Source organism: Mus caroli, chromosome 8 (assembly GCF_900094665.2).
Source record: "Mus caroli chromosome 8, CAROLI_EIJ_v1.1, whole genome shotgun sequence".
NCBI lineage: Eukaryota > Metazoa > Chordata > Mammalia > Rodentia > Muridae > Mus > Mus caroli.
In genome coordinates, this window is record NC_034577.1 from 40,990,967 (window position 1) to 41,004,489 (window position 13,523).

Genomic DNA, 13,523 nt, shown 5'->3' on the forward strand with positions numbered 1-13,523 from the left:
ACTGCCAACCCACCCAAGATTGCCAACCCACCCAAGACTGCCAACCCACCCAAGATTGCCAACCCACCCAAGACTGCCAACCCACCCAAGATTGCTCAGTTTTTGGCCATGTATGGACACAATCCCAGTGCCTGGCTGGCATGTAATCACTCCTCCCCTAAGCTCTATAAAACCCCCCTTCTTTAGCCTTCACTGACCTGTGAGATCAGCAAACCTACCGAAGAGCTGCCTCCTAAAAAACCTGCCTTTATCTACTTTTAATCTGGTCTAATACGGCCTATAGCTGTGTCACCAAGAGAGAGAGAGAGAGAGAGAAAAAAACCGCCTATCAATTTTGTCTTGATAATTTACTTCTTGAAAGAGCGTCTTTAAGAAAGCAACTCTTGGAGCTGGAGAGATGGCTCAGCCGTTAACAGGACTGCTCTTCCAGAGGACCTGAGTTCAAATCCCAGCAACCACTTGGTGGCTCACAACCATCTGTACTGGGATCAGATGTCCTAATCAGGTGTGTCTGAAGACAGCTACAATGTACTCCTATACATTAAACATATAAATGTTAAAAAGAGCAACTTTCAGAGCAGCCCTTGGATGCAAAAACAAAATGGTGAATAATTCACAGCCACTGTCAGCTATGTAGAAGTCTAAGGCTATTGCCGTTATTGCGCTGCATAAAATGCAGTCTTGAAAAGGAAGGGAAAGAAGGGAGGAGGAAAGAAAATCTTACTGACATCACCTATTAAAATTTTCCAAATGAAATAACACCTGCATATTCTGAACATTTTTTAATGCAAAGGACTAGCCTTAACTACACTCTAAAATGTACATTTAGGTCTTAACTACACTCTAAAATGTACATTTAGGTCTTAAAAGTATACTTGCTCACAACTATTTGAATAGCTAAGAACCAAATGTTAAGAAGTCTCTGCAGACGACAGAGACCGTAGCCCAGCATCCCTGGGATCTGAAGTTAGAGGAACCGGTGAGCATTAACAGGTGGGAAAACCCAGGAGCCCAGCACAATGGAATAGAGGCCCACAGTGTGGCTCCACACAAAGCCGCAAGAGTCTAGGGCTAAGGCAGAGAGGCCCCTGGACTCAAGCAGACAGATTGGCATCCTTTGGAGGGCAAGGACTGTGGACAGCATAAGTTATAGTGTATCATAAAAGAAATCCTCTAATACGGGACTGGTTGGTCCCCATGACTGCAGATAATAATAAATTGTACCTGTTGTGCCCTCCTGCCCATCTGTCACCTTCTCTGACTCTAAAAAAAACTTTATTAAAACATTCCTTTTCCCGGCATAAAAGCCCCACTCCCAGTTGTTCCCAGTTCCTTCCAACCCTTCACACAGGGCCCTTGCTCCTTACAACAGCTTCCACTGCGTGCCCATCCACTTCCAAACAGGGTTTGAAGTTTGCAGCCCCTGCACCTGAGGTCCTGCAAACCCGGGCTCCAGCCTGCTGCTCCGAAGCCTTCCTAGGCCAGCACACACCCCCACCCAACACAAAGCCTGGCTCCTCTCACCCCAGGAAACCTATCCTGCCTGCTTACAAAGTGAATGTAACTTTTCGTTCATCCAAAACACACAACAAAAAGCCCAGGAAGCACCTAAACTGCTCAGGGCCTCCAGTCTGCACCCCAGCCCCCAAACTGATGGCTCAGCGCCTTCAGTCTGCACCCCAGCCCCCAAACTGAGTGCCCAGCGCCTCCAGTCGGCACCTCAGCCCCCAAACTAACTGCTCAACATCTCCAGTCGGAACCCCAACCCCCAAACCGCATGCCTTATCAGCCCTTGTATCTTCAGGAAGTGACAAGAGATCGGCATTGGAAAACCCCAACGAACATGTACCGGACTTAAGGTAAAGTGTTTTACAGGACACTTTTAAAACGTGTTATGCATGTTTGAAATTCTCAGTCAGTTAAAAATAATAACTAGTTTCTTGCATACATGTTTAAGTCTCCTTTGGGGGTACCCTAGAGATTAAAAAATGACCCTTGGATTCAATTTGCATACCATAGGGTATTTCAAAGAATATTTCTAAGTGGTGGATTTGAATATGCCAAATTGAAATTTTGTGTCCTTTGAGTTATTTAATTCCCTCCTTTTTGGTTGATCCTGTAATCACCACTTGGGCGTCCAACCCTCACCGGAAAATTTTACAGCTGGTTAGAACCGTATACTTTGGGGATTACAGACACTGAAACTCTTGCATTTTTCCAATGTAGATGTTTCCCACTTCCCAGTAAGCTATGAAGTAAAATATGAAAGGCAGAGCAAGACAAAAGTTTCTAGGTACTGTCTATGCAGCCTCTCGTCCAGGATGGCGTAGGGGCACTGGCCCAGGAGATGTGCATCTGAGACTGGCAACAAAGCCTTCCTTTCTCTTCTTCACTGGGAGAATCTGAGAGAACAAGTTCACTACAAGTTCACTGTCCCTGGTGGGATCTAAGGAACCATCTAGAAAATGATCCCTGGTGTGAATGTCATTATGTACTGCAAGAATAATAAACCGTGAGCTAACAATTGGCTGTCGGTTATTTCAGAGCCCCGCCTGGTTCGTGTTCAGCAAGTAGGAATACCATGCCCTCTGCAGTGCTCACTGGTGTCTCTGGTTCTGTGGCTGACCCACATGAAGTCATTAACTAAGATCACAAAAGAGAGTGAAGGTATCTGACCACATGCTTAAGTGCAAAATAGAAGATCAGTTGGAAGACTTACTAAAAGATATGTAGTAACATTAAAATATAAACCAAAAAATCAGATTACTAAAAAGTATCAAAGCCAGTGTTTGCTTCCTGCTCTTGTACATAGATTGAGTCCGAGGGCATGCTAAAATGTCAATCTCATTTTTCAAAATCAAGTTTCATCGCTTTATGGTGTGATTCTTTCTTTCTTTCTTTCTTTCTTTCTTTCTTTCTTTCTTTCTTTCTTTCTTTCTTTCGATCTGTCACCAGTAGTAACATAGTGCTTCAGAGTGAAAGGCAGTGAGCCGGTCCCCAGTAGCTCCAAGAAAAGAGGGGGCCTGCCACAGACATTGACATTCCCGTTGGAGAATTTTATAGCACATCCTAATCTCTCAAACAACCCATCATTAGAACCACCATTAGTGGGGAGAAAGTGAAGCAAGCACCAGCAGACATCTTGACCCCCAAGGGGGTTCAAAAGGCAGTTGCCACCTGCATATCAGCAGGTACCACCCCCAACTCCCCAGCCCCAGTTCTTTTATCTGATGCCTCTGGGTTTTAAGATGAAACATCTTGCTCCAACCCAAGACCCTAAGTTAAGGGCTGAGCCCAATCCTGCAGTAGCCAAAGCAGACTCCCATCAGGAGAAGGTCAGCCTGCAACAGGCAATATTCACAATAACGGCGATAATCAAGCAACTTCAGCAATGGATTTGGAACCTTTCACATTTGTCAAAATGCTTCTCTCTGGTGAATATGACAGATCACGCATTGCTATCTATTTATAAAGACTCGTAAAATAACATTTTTTTAAAAATGAACATACCGAAATGTTTTCAAATGAAACTATGTTGCTGTTCCTTAGATCCCATCGCCAATTTGTAATGGTGGGGGTGCAACGGGCTCCAGATGAAACAAGAGTACGGAGGCCATTGTCAAACTTTTCAGTTTTACAAGGGGTACATTAGACTATAAAGTACATAGATGAAAACTCCAAATCCAAGTACAAAAGCAGCCTGAGATCGAGTTTCAAAAGAAACTAACAAAATACTGTAGAAAAGGTCTTGACGGTGCGTGCACAAACTTAAGGATGACGATTCGCCGCCAAATGTTCAAGTCCTGCACTGTAAAAGAAGTCAAGGCAGACCAACCCTCAGAGGCGTTCATCTCGGTCCCTTTAGTAGCGCAGGCAGCTTAATTACAGGGGCTGAACTAGGGAGATGCGGGGCGGGGCGGGGGGGGGGNGTTGGGGGGAGGGGTAGAATCAAGATCGGTCTTTGAGACACAATAAGAAACAAGCTTTCACTAGATGTTTGTCTGCTCCATTCAAAGGAACTTTCACAAAAACAAATCTCTGTTACGGAAAAAAAAAAAAGGACAAAATACAGCAAAATAAAAATGCTATCTGTTTACCATCCGCATAGAAAACACATTAGTAGGTAAAAGCTAATCCTTCAGGGGGGCCGCGGGGACCACAGAAGGTCGCTTTACGGGCTTCTACAGTTTGAACTTTTGACCTCTTCCCAAAATGTCATAAAAGAATGTTTAAGCCCTGGAACTAGAAAGAATGCTTTCTTTATCGGATCGTTTCATAAAACATCGCTATGTGCTATATTTGCTCTTAGCCACCGGGCCCGTCATCCAAAACTAAAGTTTTCCAAGCGCCAGGTTGCCCGGGATTAAGAACAACATATTAAGTAGAATTGCAATAAAAATACAAGTCAATACAACCCTGAGTTTCAGCCACGAAAACCCCTCTCCAGCTATTCTGCTCAGTATTTTCTTTTCTCCTTCGCCACCAACAAACTAAAAGATCATACGTTTTCCCTAGCTCCTCTCTGTTGTCTTTTTTTCTCCACCTTCAATCACACAGTTCTGTTTGGAAGTTGCTCCACAAGCAAAGAACTATACCTTTTGTCTTGTACGGAAATGCGGGAGAGTGAGAACGGCGCCAACACACCTGAGCCGAGCGACGTGCCCCACGAGGTCGCCACCCTGGAAAAGGATGTCGTAGGGACCGAGGCGCAGCTGAAGGGCCGGCCACGCAGACCTGGTACCACTGGAATCCCGACTCTCCGCGCCCTCCCTCGGCTTGGCCCGCACTCCCCACGCCCGCGAGGCGTGGAAAAGCGGACACCCGTATCCCCGACCCGTGTGCACCCTAGAACTCCGCGCCGCCTACCTGGCCAGCCCCAGGCACCGCCCCGTAAGGCGCGCCACAGACGCCGCCAGGAGGCTCCCCTGGCCGCCCCTGACGCGCGTGGTGAAAGGCGCAGTCCACGTTCCAAGTGCCCTAAAGTCCCCCGATTCCACGCTCCCGAAGCGCCGCGGACCCCTTCCCCGACCGAGATGCGCGCGAGAATCCTGGGACCCCGGGAACTTGGCCTAAGCGCAGGCTCAGCGCCCTCCGGAGCCGGGGGCAGGGACCCCGCAGCCCGACAGAGCGGCGGCACTCACCCAAGCAGCGGATCTGGAAGCCAGAGGGGGGTCGCAGAGCCCTGCGCGTCCAGCCCTCCCGCAGCGCCTCTAAATGCTCCTCCTTGCCCTGGATCAGCAAGACCTGCTCGTCGATCCAGCCTAGGAAAAAAGTCTCGGCCACCGCGGCTGTGACCTTCTTGTTCCAGAAGTGTTGCATGTTCTCCGCTTTGAAATCTGCGAAGATCTCGTACCCGATGTGGTGTCGGGCGAGCTGCCGGGGTTGGGTGGGAACCGGGGGCGAGGGCTGAACTGTCCCGGGCTTCTCTGCGGAGCTGTCGGCCGGGCCCAGGACGATGGCCAGAGAGTGTGGCGCGATCTGCAGAAACTTCTCCATCTTAACCAGGCATCGGTTGCGCGGACTGCACTCACCGGTGCCGCCTCTACGGGCTGCTGGAGGGAACCGGCACCGGACAGTGGCTGTGGGACAAGAGGGGAGAGTCAGTCTTGCCTGACGTTGGGGGCGGGGGGTCCGCACCCTTCCCCGCCCGTCCTGCCCCGCGGGAGCCCGGGAGCCCCAAGGCGCAGCCCGCGGGAGGGCGCAGCAGGTCGCCGCGCGGTAGTGCCGGAAGGGGACACCGACGCAGAGCCTGCTGCCCCCCGGGGTCCCGCGCCAGTTACCTGCAGCCCCCGGCCACCCTCCGGGCACAACTCATTTTCCAGCCGTGACACCCTAGCCTTCCTTGGCAGCCTGCAGCTCCAGCGGGGGCGGAGAGCCGGAGGAAAGGGTGCCGAGGGGGCGGGCAGTTCGCCGCGATCCGGGGAATTCCCTCGGCTGGACCCGGCCTGAGGAATTCCAAGAAGGCCGGTACGGGAGACCGTGAAGGTGGCGGCGTTGGCAGGGAGAGTTGAGTTTAAGCGCCCAGCTCCGGGCAGATCCGGAGGGGGGAGGGGGACGCGCGGCGCCACTGAGAAGGCACGGATTCCGGAGCAGCGAAATGTCGCTCCGCCCCACGCTCCACCCCCGCCCCCACCTCCCACCTCCCCTCAGAAACAAGTGGTTTCGCTGGCTGGTTAATGTACCCTAAGAAGTAGCTTTTTAAAAAGCCTAGTCAAGCACGAAAAATTGTCATCAGTCCCTCCTCCCAACTCCAGTGGACCCTCTTCTGTCTCCATCCAGCCCGTACGCGAGCCTATCCTGGAAGACACCCAACAATTCCCGAGGTTAGCAATGCAGTGGAGACAGAGATTATTATGCCTTCTGAAAAACTTTAACCTTGTTTCTGTACGAAGTTCTGATTTGCACAGAAGCTCTAAGGAGACATAAGAAGCTCAGGGTGTAGTTGAGTTTGCCTCAAGATCACCAGGAACACTTGTTAAAAACCCAGATTGTGGTCAGGAGATGGCTCAGCAGATAAAGGCGTTTGCTGCCAAGCCTGAGTATTTGAGTATGATCCCATGAACCCACATAGTGAGAGAAGAGAACTGACTTTGAGACACACACACACAGAGAGAGAGAGAGAGAGAGAGAGAGAGAGAGAGAGAGAGAGAGAGAGAGAGAGAAAGTGGTTTTTTAAATAGATAATTGGGCACCACTCCTAGGTTCTATCTCAAATGATTGAGTTAGTATAGAGAGATGCATCTTACTCGTTTGTAATTAAAAAGAAAATAATCCTATGTACTTATTTTGTGTGAATGTGCAGGAAAGTGGAAGTCAGGAGAAATCAGAAGACAGTTTATGCTCTCCACTACAGGTCTGGAGAACCAAACCTAGGTGATAGATAGGCTTGGCAGTAAGCCTCACCCATTGAGCCATCACGTTGTCTCTTTATTAGTAATTTCTAAGAAATATCTAGGCACTGCTGTTGTGGGTTCTGGGCCATCCTCTTTTAAAAACACTGACTTAGAAAAAAACAGTCAGGTGATGGGGGCGGGGCAACTAAACTGTTCTCTGGTGGCTTCCGAGAATTTAAAAATCACAAAAGTCACAAGCTTTAGCCTAACTGAAGGTCGACCTTGGAAACCTCACTGAACCCTGGTTTCCCACGTGTATAATGGGAGTCGCATCCTGCCTCGCCCCTACTGCTTGCCTGAGAAGACTCCAGCAAGGGGGTAGATCTGACTGTGTTTGCATTCAGCAGGGTTCACAGGCTCCAGGTGCTCCATCACAGACACCATCCATTCAGGGACCACAGCTGGGGCTCCACATTCTCCCCTCGGAGTTTGGAGTTTCCCGGCGCCCACTGCCTGGTGAGACCTGTTATTTTCTTGCCTGGATGGTAATGTTCATCTCTAAGCTTCAATTTGCTCTCCCCTTCACTCTGCTCTCTGGGTCTGGGTCTGGGTAATGGCAGCTGGAAAACAAAAGACAGAAGGCACACTTGCATCTCTATTTTTACTTTACATTTCTGCCTTTATTATTTTTTGCATGGTTTAAAACTAAGCTGCAAGAATTGTACAAAAAACAAAAACAAAAACAAAAAAACAAAAAGCCAACAACATATCTTCAACCAGATTCTGAAATCATTAAAATTCTATTATCTCTACATACACCCAATTTCTTTTTCTAACTTTAAAAAATCTCTCCACTGTTGCTATTTTATTCCTTGTAATTAGCAAATATTTTCTTCAGAATTATTTTTTAAGCCTGTGTAAGTATGAGTGTCAGTATGTGGGTATGTACACATACATGTGGGTACCCACAGACACCAGAAAAATGGCTTCAGATTCCCTGGAGCTTGAGTTAACAGGCAGCTATGAGTTGCCTAACGTGAACTCTGGGAGTCAAACTCTGGGCCTTTGCAAGAGCAACCCACATCTCTGCAACACCTAAAGTATCTTTTTAAAAGCAGAAAAGAAGAAAGAGAGAGGGAGAGGGAGAGGGAGAGGGAGAGGGAGAGGGAGAGGGAGAGGGAGAGGGAGAGGGAGAGGGAGAGGGAGAGGGAGAGGGAGAGGGAGAGGGAGAGGGAGAGGGAGAGGGAGAGGGAGAGGGAGAGGGAGAGGGAGAGGGAGAGGGAGAGGGAGAGGGAGAGGGAGAGGGAGAGGGAGAGGGAGAGGGAGAGGGAGAGGGAGAGGGAGAGGGAGAGGGAGAGATGCTTTCTGGGTAGCAGTGGTGCATGCCTTTAATTCCAGCATTCTCCGGGAGATCCAGGCCAGTGGATCTCTGTAAGTATGAGGCAAGCCTGGTCTACAAATCAAGTTCTAGGACAGCCAAGCCTACACAGAGAAACCCTATCTGGAAAAACCAAAAAGAACAAACAGAAAGATTGACCTATTTTATGTGTGTGCATACTGGCCTGCATGCATGTACACTCGTCAGATGAATGCCTAGTGACACAGAGACCAGTAAAACGTGTCAGACCCCCTACAACTAGAGTTATAAATGGCTGTGAGCCTGTGAACGCTGAGAACTGAGCGCAAGTCCTCTGCAAGATCAGCAAGTACTGAGCACCAGGCCCAGCTTCTCAAGAAGAATCTCTCTGAAAGACCCTCTGAGAGCGTGTAAGTATCACGGTGCTGTTCCTCAGCACGGAACTTGGGCTATTATTGATCCCGGCTTGGTTATGGCGATGGTTGCTAAGGTCTGGCAGTGTAGGTTTGTGCCAGCATCCCAATGCTCTGCTTCCCTTTCTCCTCTTCAGTTTGTAGCCACAGGGACTACGCATTCTTACTCAGTAGATTATAAGACGTGACTCTCATACTGTATAGCGCATGCTCTGCACAAAGCAAGACCCATAGGATGCTGTAAAGCTGGCTGGTCCAGGGCCCTTGTATTGAGCCTATCATTCTCTGAGTACTTCCTTACTTTCTGACATGTCAAGATATTGCAGGATCTTTTTTGCTCCAACCAAAGGTCCAGGCCACTTTTCCATGGAGTGCTGCTTCTTTTTAATGTAGAATGCTGCTCAGGAAGCAACATCTGACTACCAACTATGCTCACTGCTATTGAGACGGCATTTGTCTTTGACTAGTCTATCTCTCAAGATACTGCACTCCCTGCTCCATGCGATCACACCCTCGTTGGTCTGTACAGCAACAGCAGACGTGGGGGAGGGGTCCCTCTGTTCATGCAAATAGTCAGTATGGAGTGGGGCCTAAGATGGATGCAGGGTCTGATTGCAGGGATGTGGGATCTGAAGCAGGCAACCTTTCTGAAGTAAAGAACTATTACAAGAAGAGGGATAACGGGGTAACGTGCCTGACACCCACTGGGGAGGCAGCAGAACACCCATCCCCCACCTCTCTAGTCCTTCACGTGCGGATATAATTACTCTTAATGTTGCCGTGCACACACTACCTGCTTCTCGCAGAGCCCAGAATATGACTGTAGTGCAACGCTTCGCTTCTCCCCTCCACTGAACAAAATCATCTGATTCTGAACATTATCACACCTTGCTTTGCTTTAAAAGTCTATTATCATAGAAAAGAAGGGGTCTTAAAGGTCCCCTGGACACATTTTCCTCTGGCAACTGACTCCCTTCCAGAACTTTCTTAAATGACTGCTGTGCACCCTGGACCATTTTGAGATCAGTTTTTTTTTCCACCTGAGTACTTCCAAACTACTATGCTAGGGGAAGACACCATAGGCCTGGGTAGGGTGTCCCTCTGTCCTGATCCTTAGTCATGAGACCCCTGAGAAGCTGCTCACAGCATCCTGAGTATCTCTGGAGTCTTTCCAAATCTTAGCGTGTCCAGGTGCCAAAGCCAGCCATGTTCCGTGATTTCGGCCTTTCTCCTACTTTGCTTTCTATTGTGGTGATAAAGACCAGGACCCAAAGCAACTTGGGGAGAAAAGAGTTTAATTTTCTCTTGTAGTCCGTCATGAAAGGAAGCCAGAACAGGAACTTAGGGCAGGAACCTGGAGGCAGGAACTGAAGCAGAGATGGTGAGGGAGTGCTGCATACGGCCCTGCTGTCCGTGCCTATTTGCTTTTCCATACAACCTAGGAACAGCAGTCCTTGGTGGTACCCTCCCATATCGATCATGGATCAGGAATTGCCTAAGGGTCACTCTGATGGAAGAGTTTTCCCAAGGGAGAGTCCTCTTCCCAAATGTCCCTGACTTTGGCCAAGTTGACAAAAACAAACAAACAAACAAACAAACCCTAACCACCATTGGTCACCTTGCCTCAAAGCAGCCATGTTTGTGCCCAGACACTTGACACTTGGACAGTGTGCCCAGGCTTGGACACTAGCCATAGGAAGTTTATTTTCTTTTTGGTGTTGTTGCTATTGTTCATTGGTGGGTTATGTTTTTTAAAGGAGGATATTTTGATTTGTTCGAGGCCATGCACTTGATATGTAGACCATGCTAGCCTCAAAAATCACAGGGTCTCCCTGCTTCTGCCTCTCAAGGACTAGGATTAAAGTCCTATGCCGCTGTGTTTCTTTTCCATGAGTGGGTTTTGAGCAAAAATATTTTAACCCCCATTGTAAGGGCAGTGCCTGGGAAAATAAATACTACTTTCAATGCATACTGCCTTCCTGGTCTCAACCAGACATTTCCTTTTGGAACCCAATTTCGAATACCTCCTATCCAAATGTAGGCTGATATGAATGTGTGTGACTAAATGACCTGTTTGAATGATCATCCCAGAGCAGCAACAAAACAGCCATTTTCTTGACTGCTCAAAGGACCATCCTTTAAAAGAGATAATTCTTAAAAGCTGAGTTTGCTCTTTGACAAACAAAGAAGAGTTCCTACATCCTGCAGTTTCTATCAAGGCCCTGAGATCTGCATGCCATGCTTCAGTCAGGGCTAACACTCACTCAACCTTGGCTTATCTGGCCCCAAGTCTTCAGAGAGGAATCCTCCTTCCAAAACAGATGGCTCAGCCTTCAAGGTCTGGGTGAGTCTAATCCACATTCTCTTTTACATCTTGATCTTGATGTTGTTAATAGACTTTCTTCAGTAACAACCCCTAAGATATAGTAATTATTCCAGCAATTAAGGGCATGTCAAGGCCCTTCATTCTTGTAACTGTCTTTTGAGGTAGCTACTGACCATTCCTGTTATGTTAAGGAGTCTGAGGCACACAGAATGTAAATCATCTGTCTGAATTGCCCAGCAGTGCAGCTATAATGCTAGAACCTAAACCTACAGTCTTGTTCCATCCCACACCATAGCTGACTAACTACTGGCAGGCACTCTCCACAAAGATTCTTCAACAGTGCCTCATTTATAAGTTGTGTTAGTTACCTGTTGTTATGCGACAAATTACCTTCAACCTTCTGAGCTTAAACAGCAGACACTTATCACCTCTCATTGTTGGTTGGTCAGGAATCGAGGCTTGGCCCGCCTGGATGCGTTGGCTCAGCATCTCTGGGGAGGTTCCATTTAAGCCAGGGCTGTGGTCCCATCTGAGAGCTCACTTGGGTATGGGTTTACCTCCAGGCCACTCATGTGGCTGTTAGCAAGGCCTTGGGTCCTGACCCTCTGGAAGTCCTCTCTGCCCCTGGTAGCATGAACTGTATTGCAAATACTTAGCTTTGTCCCTCCACTGAACAAAATAATCTACTACTAAATTGGTGGATTCTGATTCTGAACATTATCACATCTTGCTTTGCTTAAAAAAAAAAAAATCTATTATCATAGGAAAGAAGGAATCTCAAAGGTCCTCTGAACACATTTTCTTTCTCGTAACCGACTCCCTTCCAGAACTTTCTTAAATGATTGCTGTTCACACTGGACCATCCCGAGACCAATCTTTTCCAGCAAGGAGCTCACTCAGTCCCAGCCCACACTCAAGAGAACTAAATGAGAGTATCAATACCAAAACGTAGAGGCCATGGGGGTCTTATAAGATGTGTAACACGTAGAAACTGCCTATGGAATTCATAAAGAACTATGAAGTGTTTCCACTACCCAGACAGTTTACAATGTAGTCATAAATTAAAAGAACCTTCTAAGAAGAATTGGAAATCCACAATTGGATAAACCCCTGTTAGAATATTTCTAGGAAATTCTCATGCTGATTTGCTGGAAAACATTCTAGAAGAAGACAAAAGAAGTTCTGGAAAACCTAATCCCACAATCGAGGAGCCATTTCAAAGCCTTGGAGAAAGCTTTTACCTCCATGTTCTCAAGTCTGAAGTTCAAGGTCCTTGGGCTTGTGGGTTTTCATCTGTGATAAAAGGACATGGTAAATGAAGTTGTCATCCTGCAGTCCACTACAGTCTTTCTGGGAAAAGAAGGCTTTGCTGAAGTTACCCTTCTCCAAGTGCTATCAGTCGCTTCTTGTCCACAGTCCACAGAAGCCCAAACAATCGTCACTTGGGGAGACACGTTCCAGCCAAGTGCCTTCAGTTTGGAGTTTATGGTGCAGACTGATGGTGTTTTCTAAAGATGGCTGCCATGCTACCTCCTGTCCGCATGCATTTCTGTAATAAAACCTCATCCCCTCCATCAAGAGGTATAGCCTACCTCTTTGCTCCCTTCACTCTTTAGCCAACAGAATAGAGTTGACGACACACTGTCCCAGACCTGGGCACAGACCTCCCACAGTGATTCCATGGCTCCCACTTGTCCTCTCTTAGAAGGCAGCCACCATGTAAAAGCAACCAGTATGAGACTACCATGTGAGGATGCTCAAACCAGCCTCAAGGAGCCTGTGTTAGACAGAGCCGCTGGCTGTCCATGGCTGTTCTTGCTCTCTTAGGCCAGGCACTAAATTCCTGAGTGTAGAAGACATTCCAGCCCCAGCAAACACCTGGTATAGAATTGTGCCCCAGACTGATAGCCCCCATTGGGCATCCCCATAAACATCTAGATAACCCACCCTGGCTAAAGCCTAAATATTGGAGTAGCAGAACTGAGTTATCCCCTCTGTGTCCTGCCTAGATTCCTTTTCTTTTCTTTTCTTTTCTTTTCTTTTTTCTTTTCATCTCTTCTCTTTTCCTTTCTTTCCTTCTTTCTTTTTTCTTTTTCTTTTTTTTTGTTTTTTGTTTTTTGTTTTTTGTTTTTTGTTTTTTTCAAGACAGGGTTTCTCTGTATAGCCCTGGCTGTCCTGGAACTCACTCTGTAGAGCAGGCTGGCCTTGAACTCAGAAATTCACCTGTCTCTGCCTCCCAAGTGCTGGGATTAAAGGCGTGCGCCACCATGCCCAGCCTAGATTCCTTTTCTACAGGGTCATGACCATAATACTGTGATGGCCATTATATATCACAAAGTTTATGGCGACTGGTTCCGTAGAAATATATCACCAAAGCCTGGGGAGATAGCTCACTTGGTAAAATGTTGTCGTGTATGAGGGTCTGAGTGTGGATCCCTTGATCCCATTAAAAAAAAAAAAAAAAAAAAAAAAAAAAAAAAAAAAAAACAGGTGTTCTGATGCACACCCGATCATGGCAGTATGAGAGACAGAGACAGGAAGATCCATGGAAGCTCACAGCCCAACTAACAAGGTGGAATTCTAACCAATGGGAG

General features: G+C 47.5%; 1 protein-coding gene across 2 annotated transcripts in view; it reads right to left on the minus strand.

The window, feature by feature from the left end:
- The window catches only part of Stox2 (storkhead box 2), a 229,789-nt gene extending 223,820 nt beyond the window's left edge, over positions 1–5,969 (minus strand). For both annotated transcript variants that reach the window (XM_029480538.1, XM_029480539.1), the window contains exons 1-2: positions 5,781–5,969; positions 5,142–5,579 (exon numbers count right to left, since the gene is read on the minus strand). In XM_029480538.1, coding sequence (XP_029336398.1) covers positions 5,142–5,496 — 355 coding nt within the window. In that variant the 5' untranslated portion in view covers positions 5,497–5,579; positions 5,781–5,969. The remainder of the gene's footprint in view (positions 1–5,141; positions 5,580–5,780) is intronic.
- Positions 5,970–13,523: the final 7,554 nt, after the last annotated feature.